At 35.8% G+C, this 12284-nt stretch overlaps 1 protein-coding gene across 2 annotated transcripts in view; it reads left to right on the top strand.

Annotated features, from left to right (window-relative positions):
• The first annotated feature begins 14 nt into the window (after nucleotides 1–14).
• LOC100372747 (lissencephaly-1 homolog) overlaps nucleotides 15–12284 on the top strand; it is a 33072-nt gene continuing 20802 nt past the window's right edge. For both annotated transcript variants that reach the window (XM_085491734.1, XM_085491733.1), the window contains exons 1-2: nucleotides 15–161; nucleotides 778–996. In XM_085491734.1, coding sequence (XP_085347860.1) covers nucleotides 965–996 — 32 coding nt within the window. In that variant the 5' untranslated portion in view covers nucleotides 15–161; nucleotides 778–964. The remainder of the gene's footprint in view (nucleotides 162–777; nucleotides 997–12284) is intronic.

Below are 12284 nucleotides of genomic sequence, written 5' to 3'. Positions count from 1 at the left end.
TATGCGCAGATTTTGATGCGCGTTGGAACTGTAAAGCGATGCGTTGCATTGTGGGTAATGTTTCAACGTGTTGGGAATCAGAAATCGGTGAAAGTCGCTGGCAAATATAGAGAAATTACTCGGTTTGGGTGCTCATCTGATTGAATTTGTTAAATTTTCTGGTAAGACATAATATTTTACTAATTATTCGGCGAAAATCTTTTGATTGTTACGTGTGTAGAGATGCTGGAATTTGAAACTCGTCGACTTTGAATGGCCGCCATCTTGAGATGAAGTCAGACTACATTACATGACAGAGTTGGGCAGGGCCGGTAAAAATCGAGATTTTCAGGAAAATCAAGTATTTTGAGCAAAGGTTAATTATCAGTAATTCTTACTCTCAGTTTTCGTCCATTACAGTAATTGTTATGGGCCTCTGTTTCGCTGTAATTTTATGTGTTCGAGGTGTTGGTTGTCTCGGCGAATAATTTCCGGTAAAACTGACTGAGATAATTTTTGACGAGCTGTGTGGCCGGCAATAGCATTTAAGACAAGCACACTTTGTACCTAGAGTATTCGCACCCTTGTTATGATTATATCCAATATTAGAATTTTAACGAATATATTATCATTCTACTAAATATTTAAAACTACCTGGATCAGATTTAGACTAGAGCAATTTCATTTCTTACTCGTATCATGTTATTATTAATTTTAATAAGTACTAAGTATGATTATAAGATAATTGTTTCAATTGCCTTGATCACATTTAACAGAATGACATTTTCTTTTTCACAGACAGCATGAGTTGATAATTGGTGGGCTGACTTGTATCGTGTATGCAATTTGGATCCATCGCACCGAAAGTGGAAGTGTTTTCATCCATCTTTCTCATAACTGATATCACAAACTGTAGTTAGTACCTTGGCATTTATTTGCATAGGACAATATTGCGTGTTAATTTCCAAGAGGATATTCCTTTAAGATGGTTCTGTCCCAGAGGCAAAGGGAAGAGCTGTGAGTAATCATTTATTATTATTTCTTGAAATTGGGTCAAGTGCAAATATCAATTATTTGGAACAGAAATAATAATTTCCTTGTTCTAAGTTGAGGCTCAGTTGGAACGTTGGAATTATGTCTTCACCAACACTTGGCACAAGTCTGTGAAGAGGTTTAATACTGATCGTCATAACAAAGTGTTTATTTAGCATTTCAAAGGGGTGAGAGTCCTTGACATGCTTTGGATTTAAAGTTTAAAGACCCATATTCTTTCCCAGATTGAATAACAAATACACTTTTGGGTTTTGAATGTCATGAGAACAAAAGACCAATCCAAGTAAAGTGCAATTCAAACAATATGAATTATCTTGTGGCAGGGTCCTTAAGACATAGGTCTCTATTTATATTTTAAAAAACACTGTCATAATTTTTATTCTGATGAATTGTGGTTTTGAACTGCAACTGTAGACATTTGTGAATAATAACATTTGCATCTCAAAGTTACAAGATAGTTAATGATGCCGAAATATTTGTTGTTGTATCTGCTATGGGTTTGTGTGGTTTGTGTGATCCATTTAATTTAGCCAAATTGAATTAATTTCTTGTAGTTTTAGAAGGATTCGTTAAAGCACTTGGTATTTTCCATTATTACCTGTTTTATTTTTTGACATGTATGTATGTGCTGTTAATATGCATATTACCATATAGTATCCACAGCCTGCTACTCTTTCAATCCATGCATTAGATGAAATACTAGCGTCAAATGAAAATGATATGTCTGATTCTAACAACAATAAAATGTCATAGTATACTTTGTTCATGTTTGCTAAATTACATTGATTACTTGATTTGAAAAGCTCTTATAGAATATTCCTGGTTGATATATTTTGTACATATACATATGTTTCAAATACATGATAACAAATATTTTTCCTTTATTGGAATTTCTTCCATAGTTATGAATGATTAAAGTTTATGTAACTAATAATTCAGAAGGCGTGACGTGACCCCCTGTCTTAAACTTTTCACTCTGGAATTCAATAAAACAGAAACAGGACTGGGTCAACTTTTTAAACCCAAAATTCCCTGAGTAAACTGTATTGAGTCAGATTTTTAATAGAGTAATTTTTTTAGCTTGTTGCATTTGACATTTATAGAGAACTTCACATTCTTGCTGGCATTCACATTCCTATATTCACTATTTGAACCAAGTACCTGTACTTGGTTCAAATATTGTCGGCGATGAGTAACTCTACAATACATGATTGATGCCCTCTCTGACATTCATCATACAATTGATGCCCACTGTTGTTCATATCCTTCAATCCAGTTGTACAATAGCTGCATTCCTCTGTTTACTGGCACAATGGTGACCTTTAACCCTAGATACTATAGCTTGTGCTCCAAATATGAAACTTGTGACAAATTATATTTATGCTAGTTGCTATGTGTTGCATGACTCGAAAATAATTTCTATGAACACCATTTTTCCAAAGCGCAAGTAACTGGGATGATTATTTTTTATAATTTTTTAATGGTTTCACATGTACAATAATTTTGTCATTATTAGCAATACATGCCCTTTCATGCATTTGTCTGGTGACTCATTAGTCTGGTGACTCATTATATCTTCATGAAGATAAATTGGGAAAGACCTAAATAAATTAAATAAGTCGCTAATTTTATATGAACGCAAGCATTGTTATGTGTACCCTGTAATTGTATGACATGCCTTCCATTGGCAGTCAACCGTAATAAGTGTCAACACCTATAGTATGAGTAGTAGTTCTGAATAGAACATGATATAGGAGTTGCTAAATGTTTAGGTCACCACATCAAAAACAACTCGTATCTAAGACTACCTAATACAGTTTTAACAATGTTATAGTTTGCCTGCATTTTTTATTTAAATCATTTTTCCTACACAGACTAAATAATGTTAACCTGCAACAGGCTGGTGAGCAATGTTCCTTTTATGGGCTACAACTGACTATGTCTGGCTAGCACATTAAATTTTATTGCAGACTTCATATTCTTGGAGATTGGAAAATATTATGACTGTGTGTGTAATAATCAGTCATTGCTTAGGCCAGTTTGGAAATGAGAACAGTTTGGATGTTTGGCACCCATGTGTAATTTTCAGCAACAATAAGCTATTGTCAACAGAGCATGTTTCTGTAAAAGAAAACAAAGCAGTGCACATGAATAGATTTCAGACTTGATATTAAATTATTAAACATGCAGTACCCAATTCTAGTATATTCAATGTATATGGTACATAATATTACACAGGTTTGATAAAAAGTGTCTGCTCATTATAATTGACATTTGTCAGTGCTTATCTTACAAATTAATGCATTGTAAGGCAAGTTTCTTTATATTTTTCATAAATAATCCAGACAAGTCTCCAAGTAGTGCTCTTTTCTTCACCTTGTACATCAAATATTATACCAAGTAAGCATTGATTATACAAATACAAAAGCCTTACTGTTGGTCAAATTTCAGTTAAACCTGCATAGAAAAACTGATTTTCTTACATTTTTTTATTCAGAACTGTTAGTCTCTCACTGTCACAAAATCACAGAAAAAAAGGGGGGATATTCACTTTTTGTGCTTTATTTGTGAATACTTCAATTTCGAAGAAAGATCATTGTTAAAAAAATTAATAGCTTAAGATTTAATTATCTGTAATTGTTTCTTCAAATTAGAAAAGTTCCATTATGTCAACAGCAACAGGTATAGTTTTATGTTGACAGCTGTGAAGTAAAGCTTGTTATCAAATTAAAATTCAAAAGGACAATGCATATGTAATCCTGAATACTTGGCAAATGATGGAATTTCCCTAAACTGGCAATATGTTAAACTGTAAAATACTTTATTTTAGCTGGAATTAATTTTCGCTGAAAAGTCTTTGGGTGTTTTGTATGGAGTTCATGTTTACTGATTTTTGATGAGTTGAATGTAAAATATAGGAAAAAGATATAATCGCTAGATTTTATTTTCACTGAATCACCGCTTTAGCGAAAATAAAGTATTTTAGTGTAGTTTGAAGGTGAACACTAAAAAGTTAACAATGGTCACAAATATTTCAATATTTAGTCTGAATAAGAGAATTATTCATAGCTGCATACTAGTTGAGCCTTTATAGACATCATTGGGCTGTCTACAGTGTACAGAACTTAAGCAATACAGAATTTCATAGCTGTTGAAATAAAAGATTAACTGAAAATGAAATTTCGATACTCTGGTGATTATCTGGTTACTCTAGATGCTTTGCAGTGCTTGATCTGTTTTCTTCTTTCTGATTCAAATTCCATTGCTCTTGCAATGCTAAGTAGATTTGTCTCCAAATGACTGATCTCACTGTCATGCTGCCTTTTTTCTTCTCTAAAAAATTGCTATTATCTGTTGAGCAATGCATGATTGGAAGTTCAATTTGTGCTTAATATCAGGGGTTGAAATTAAAATTTAAGTTGTCTGTTCATTGGACTGGTGGAAGATTTAAAAGTGCCTGTCCTAATTAATGTACTTCTCCATGCAAGATAAATTACAGCATATTATTTGAAATAAAATGTTAATTCTTGGCTGATCATCATTTCAGAAGTCTTTCTGGACATTAGCAACCTAGAACTACCCTATTTATTTAGTCTGCAAGAACTTGATATCTTTATAATCACCTGTCCACAGGGACAGGCAATGTTCATTTACCTGTTCCAGCTAAAAACTGTCTGTGTGGGACAGGTTGATAGGACTTAACTTCGACCCCTGTTTATTATATGTATGGTCTTTCAATTGATGCTTACAGTTTGTGAGATATTGATTTGAATCTGTCAAGTTAGGAGAACGCCAGCATGGATTGAATGCTGATAGGTTGAAATAACAATCATAAACAGCAACTACTTAGTTATATTATCGGTTATATTTTGTTTGTGGCTTTTGACACATGAAGTACCGTAGTATATGCCATATACCAACTGCAACAATTCCCGTATTTGCAAGATGTTCGGGTCAGAAAATAGCTGAGCATTATCAAGCTTGTTTGTAGATTTAGTTGTAATTGAGTTTTTAGTATTTCAGGTCAACTTTCAACAGACAATTCGTATACCGCATTTGCACGTGAATAATCAATTGCATCAATTGTATACTAGATCATGCAAATACTACTTCGTTTGGCCATTTATGTAGACTTATGCACATAACACATCTGCTGAAAATTTGATCACTCTATTTTGAGTATTAAGATGATAATATTAAGATAATAATCTTGTTAGTTGATATTTATTGTTTTAGACACTTTTGGACTACCTCTGTTTGGCAAAACTAACATCAAAATAGGTACCTTTGCTGAAAATTTCAGAGTAGTTGAGAAAATAAAATTTGGATGTAGATAGTGGCCAATCTGTTTAATGCAGATTTGTTTTGAAATTGACCATATGTAATCAGTGAAATAATTTCTGAACCATGAATGGGACTTGAGGATAAGGTCCAGTATTGTACATAGCTTATTACACTAGTCTTACATATCTTTGCTAGAATCAAGACTTGGGGTTTCTTGTCAATTAGGGCTTCAATTTTTGGTAAATTGAGTGATTTAAAATTGGATAGTACATGTACTGTATTTGGGCAAGGAAGATAAATTAAGATGCATCATATACTTGGTTGCTATGGTGACAGTTCTTGCATCATCACTTGCATTACTTGTTCATCATCATATGGTGACTAATGCTTATTTTGTTTTTGCTTTAGGATATATCATGGTTTCCCTTGAGGTTTGGAATTGTCCAGCAATTTCACTAATACAGCTTCTAATATTCCAGCCCAATCATTAAAAACTTTAGTCTAACAAAATATTGAAATAGAGATGAAATTAGTTATAAATAGCATATTCTTAATAAACTATAAGCTGGATTGGTGTGATCTGAACCAACTGAATTGTATCTTTGATTTAGATTTCTGAGCATAAATATTGTATACATGTACTTCCATGGATGTTTTGTTGGTAAATTGTATATTATCATACTGTTAGATTGACTGTAGCTGCCACACATATGTAACTACATTGTGTGTTAGAACTGCGTCTGGCTCATTTGAATAGAGAATCTGAACACATTCAGAAATTTTGCCATTTAAAAATAGCCTTGGAGCTAAAAATGACTTTTCAGAATGCATAATGCAAGAGACTATTATAAGGAGCTGTGCTATTAAAATCTTTTCAAAATTGTATAGATTGCAAAAGGGATGATTTAGCTCTCCGGGGTTTTTCTAGAAAAAATGAACAAGAGGGCACACAGGCGAGGGAGCCTGGAACTCCATATCGCAAAGTTTCTGCGTCGTTTTAACGGTGTATCTATCGCCATTGAAATATTTTTGGAATAATTTTTAGTGTACTAGTATTTGGTGTTCAGACACATTGTCAGCTGGTGTTGCTGGGAAGTTTTCAGAGAAAAATATATTTGAGAAAGATTTCATGTTGTACGGCAGCACGGATGTGCTCGGCTCAAGAAATATATTTATGACTTGAAAGTTTAATCGTCAATTTGGTAAGAGGGCGCAAGCCGAGAGTATTAGGGCTCTGCGCACCTGTTCCCCGGTTTAGTAAAACGCCTAGCTCTTCTCAATTTTGTATCTTGGCATGATTTGTTTTTTTGTTGTGATACATAGTTTTCTATAAATTGTCAGGTTTATTTTGATGTGGTTTGGTGAGATGTCAGTCATTGCTCAACCACAGGGTTCAATACAAGGTCAATACTTCAATAATATATTGCTAAATGGTATACGTGTACAGCAAGAAAAAGTTTTATGTACAGCATATTTTGTTACCAGCATATTCTACAGAGTTCATCACTATTTACTGCAAACCAGGAAGTTGATGTCATCATATTGTCTAGGAAATCTATATTTAGATCTGAATAACAGTATTAAAATTATACAGTGTTTGTCACATAGCTTAGATCATAACCCCCTTGAGAAAAACATGTTATTGTGTAGGTGTCATCAATCATTTATTTTCGCAAATATGATGTTCATCGATGATCTTTCCATGATTATATTAGAAGCACAACTCTACAAGAAGTTCACATAAAACCATGCATTTATTATAAACTATATCAGTTTATAAAAATGGCTTATTTTAACTGTAGATATACATAAGCACAGACAGTTCTGTACACTGTACGAAGAATTCTCTGTGTGGTCATAAACTTAGTAACTGTAACTCTGTATCATCTTTGCTGGACTTGACCTGAAACAATTCAAATTAGAAATAGTTGTAATGCTTCTCTTGTTAGCTAGTAATCAAACATAACTGATTTTTGTTTACATATTCACACCTCTTTTGTTTTGTAATTTTTTTGCAACTTCCTAATTTATTAGCTGTTAGAAAACGTTCAAGTAAAGAACATTTCAAAACTCAATGACACTGGCATTCAAGGCAACTTGCATATAGCGATTTTTTGTAGCATTTTCAACTTAGTTAAATCGTAAAAATCAAAAACATAATTACGGTAGTTTTAAGACCATGTTTTCCGTCCTCTGCGAGATCCTGCCCTATGCTTATAGCATCGTTAGTGGCGTCAAAATATTGCATGAGATTAAACAAATACCAAGGTATTTTTTAGCTTCTTCGATGCCTAATTATGTGCTGTACACATTTGATGAAATTCTTTTGAAGTAAAGGTATCTTAACACCATAATTCCCTCTGAAAGATCGCCATTTCAACATTGAACTATAAAAATAAGAAGTTCAGGTTCAAAATCAAATCCTTTAATTTTTGTGGCAGACATTCATTCTCTGCCTTTCTCACGTATTACGCAAGGTCTCGCAGTGAATAGAAAACAGTCTATTGATAAATGTCACAAATAATATTTTAAAAACATTTGGTAATTCTGAAACCATAGTAATTTGACTAATTTGATGTATATTCAAAGCTGTTTACAATGTATGCAGTCTGTGTACATGCATCTTATATTGGTAGCATATGATGTGGAATACTAATGGCATTATTATCATATCAATTCATGTATTTATCATAATTTATAGTGATTTGATAGGTTCCACATAATGGCTTTTCATTTCCTGGACTGATAGACATTATAAAAATAATAGTTGGAGCGAATGAATGCGATTATTTCACACTTACTTGTGCAGATGTGTAGTCTGGAATTGCCATAGTTAATTGTAATATTACCTTTTTCAGTTTTTCCACATGTTTTGGTTGATGTAGGATTGAGCAGGCGCAGGGCAAGTCCGTTTTAGCTCTGTCAACTACAGAGCAACAGTTACACTTGTTTGCAGTCAGATAAGGCTGCAGTGCTGTTTTTCACACAAGACCAAAAAAAAGTTTTTTTTCCCTTTGGAATTTTATTATCAGTTCACCATCATGAGTGAGTGAGTGAATATGATAGAATATATATTAAAGGTGGTTGACATTGCTCTTGTATGCGCAAGATATGGTGACTTTTTGTTGCGTAGATGAATGTGTACAAGTCACCAACCAGCAAGGTTTAACTCAGTAATTGCTGGGATGACTGAAATGACTAGGAAGTAAAAGTCTGTATTTAGTGTATATTATGGCCAGACCACTTCCCTTTAAATACATATTAAATGGTAAACATAGATCTTGTTGATACACAAAACCATTTTGTTTGCCTACAGGTGTGATGCATCATGGGAGTACAAATATTCTTTCAATTTGGATGCACAATGAAACAGGCATTGACTTCTAGTTCAGACTGACCATACAATTGAAGTATTGAACATTATTATTAATTAACTATTTATAATAAATGCAGCTTGTGTTTAAGTTTGAAGCTTTTTAACCCTTTTCCGGTCAGGGGAGTTTCACGCTATCAGGTTAAGTCGTTGAAAAACGGTCATGATTCAATGCACTCCAGTAGCCAGCATCTGTGCATGCTATCCTGCCAGACATTTTTGCAAAAATAGGCCATAGTTAACAGACTGTATCGACCACAGTTTTCACATTTTTTGCAATCTGTTTGCATACACACTTCATTACCACCATGGACAACAATTTCTCGTATAAAAAAAATCACCGTTTTATTTCAATACACATTTTTTACTGTCGTTAAGTAACGATGTTTTGCCCTTTGTACAGTCTCAATAAACACGTGTTAAACATTGAAATAAATATTGCTTAATTGAAAACACATTACAAGCAAGTACAAGGTCACTACATGAATGCAAGTTCGAAGTAAGAAGAAAAAAAACGCGTGAGTATGGGGATATTTGGGACATGTACGGGGGAAAACGTGTTTGACGTACTCGACCCGTTAGCGTACATTTCAAATTGCAACGTATATTCAACGACTTGAACTACATGTGTAACATATTACAACGTACTTTCCGTGACTTAACTGATGTTATATTCAAGCTCTAACGTATATTAACCGACTTGACCGTATGAGTAAGTCCACACTTACAACGTATATTTAACGACTCAAACTGAGACTGAAACGAACGAGAACGTAACTGCAACGACTTGATCGGGGTTACCTTCACACGGCAACGTATATTCACCGACATGACCACATTAACCAACTAAATATTTCAACGTATATTTAACGACTTGAAATAAAACGAACTAGCGAGAACGTAACTGCATGGACTTGGCATGTATATATATACTCACGCAGAAACGTATTTCCACCGACTAGACCCGATGAACTATCCTGACATTAAAACGTATAAATACCGACTGAGCATGAAACTAAATTAACGATAACGTATTTTCACCAACTCAAACTATTGTACAGTTCGTGACGCTGTAATAAGTCCCAAATTTATTTGTTGTACGCCTTTCTTAGTCGTCCACCCCGGCGGGCTGCTCCCATGCGTCTGCCTGATGTAGAGGGCTGCTCTTCTGTACTTCGTGTTTGTGTTCCCACGGTGCGTTTTCCCCTCAGTGCCATGTTGTGATGAAAAGCAGCGAAACATTCGCCCGCGTGAAGGTGAACTTTACAAATTGGGCATCCTTTTGATGTTTCTGATAATCGGCCACTCGCAGTTTTTCTCCCGTCCTTGCTGCACTGCTTACACGATTTTTGACGCCCGGATAGTCTGCATATTTCGTGCGAATCCATGTTTTCACTACGAATAAATGACGTGTTACTTGGAAGAGAGCCAACTTCTCTTATGGATTTTTGAATTCTACTCGAGTGTCCACCAATCAGTTGTTTACCTGTGCGGATATTGAAGAATTTGTGCGTTACTTTAGTCGTGCGATTCAATGCCTTGAAACATTCATAAGCATTGACCAATGCAACATCTATGAGGTAACAGGCCATGTAGATCCACCAACGATTGTTTTTTCTGCCCGTGTGATAGTATTTTCGCCTTTGGTTAGAACGATCCACGCCACCCATGTGATGTCTGTAACATTGTAACGATACAGGCACGTGTCTCTCGTCATCTACTGCTTCTGCCGACGTAGCCAGTGGGGGATAGACTGTATTTAAAATCAATATTTGCGCGCTGTCATCCTGGTATGCAGTAATATTGATAGTGTCGTCCGGTCTAGTTGCTGCTTTCATTTCACCAATTTTCAATTTCAGCTTCTTGCTTTTCCCTTCAGGAATTAATTGCGGCGGCATGGTTTTCCGATTTCGTCTGCTAAAACTACCGACCATGTACACTTTCTTGTCTTGTAATTCAAGGGCTGTGTTAACTGACGTAAAAAGCGAATCACAGAAAAGAATATGGTTTTTTTCTGTGAAGGGCTGTAGCAACCGGTGTGTTGTCTTCTTGATTGTCCCAGTTTCTTTCTTTCTCCCCTCAATTGTAGTTTTATATTTCACCCCCAAATATGGTTCAAAGTTTGCAATGTAAGACGTTGTCGAGTCGCACACCTGCCATATTTTGAAGCCATCACGGTCGGGTTTGTGGGGCAATCTCTGCTTAAACTTGGACCGTCCCTTGAATCTAATCATACCCTCATCAATCGAAATTTCCTGTCCCATCTGGTAGTATCGCCGACAATTTTCGAGTACGGGTTTCAGCCACGGGTTGATTTTATACAACGGGTCGGCCTCTGATCATTGACGGCGACGTTCAATGTCAGGATCCCGCCGTGGGTCATTTACTGGATCAGCTAAATGAAAATAACGCATTAGCATTTGAAATCTGGCCCGAGTCATTACTGATGCAATTCCCATGTTCTGCAGAAAGGGGTCACTCGACCAATAATCGTCGATTGCTGATTTGTGATCAACACCCATACATATCATCACACCAAAGAATGCTTGCATTTCAATGAAATTTGTATTACGCCAGCGGGCATTTAATTTTTTTGCAATGCATTTTTGATGATATTTGGCGTATTTATTAGTCTCGGTAGAAGCCAGTTCTATCAGTTCTGGTGGGATAAATTTGTAGAAATATTCCACCTCACGAGCATATGAAGGCAGTTCGAAAGTTGGTCCAGGTTCGGGTTCAAAAACTGGAATAGTAAATATATCGCCGTCTTCCTCCGTGGCCATTCTCCATTCACCAGTGCCGGAGGCAACATAATCGAATGTAGCACCAATTTCTGTGTCGGATTCAATTTCAATGTCGCTATCGAGTACAGGTGGGTAACGTTGCTCTAAAAAATCGTCATTCTCAGCACGATCTTCATCGATTTCTGAATCTGTATCGTCGTCAGTTGCAACTATGAAGTCATCTGGTATTTTGTGTCGTAGCTCACCCGTTTTTTCGTCCAATACAAGTTCATCATCACGCGTGTCCATTGGCGATGCGTGTGCATACACAACACGTTTTTTAATAGTTTGTTTTTCGGGGAAACTCGCAAGTGTTGATTGTTCTGTACCGCATACATTTTCTTGTACCATTTCTTTGGCGACATCGACGTTTTGTTGCGTACTCGCTGGGTCGATATGTTCAGGCCCCTGCTTTTCTGCGTTGGCAGTTGTGGCGGATGTCGACGGTTCCGAATCGCAAACATTGTCTTGCAAAAATTGTATCACATCTTCGACGGCACGTTGTATTTCAGCGTGACCAACTTCCGTTTCTTCGGCATCTGCTTTGTCGGCAGCTGGCGATTCAACCACTTTACGGTTCGTCTTTGATTTACGTTTGCCTCCTGGTTTGCCCCTGCAGTCCTTCAAACGGTTTTCTTCTGTAATCGCATGTTCATTGACAGAGGAGACGGTCTCCGACTTGCGTTTGTTCTTATTCTTTTTACGCCTTTTCTTGAGTGGACTATTATCACTGGTGTCCGTGGTACGCTCGGCTGGTAACTCACCGACGTCAAATGTTTCCTTTGCTTTGGATTTCTTTCTTTTTCCACGCT

The sequence above is a fragment of the Saccoglossus kowalevskii genome, chromosome 16 (assembly GCF_978046115.1).
Source record: "Saccoglossus kowalevskii chromosome 16, keSacKowa6.1, whole genome shotgun sequence".
Classification (NCBI taxonomy): Eukaryota; Metazoa; Hemichordata; class Enteropneusta; family Harrimaniidae; genus Saccoglossus; species Saccoglossus kowalevskii.
This window is presented reverse-complemented; position numbering and strand designations above follow the sequence as displayed.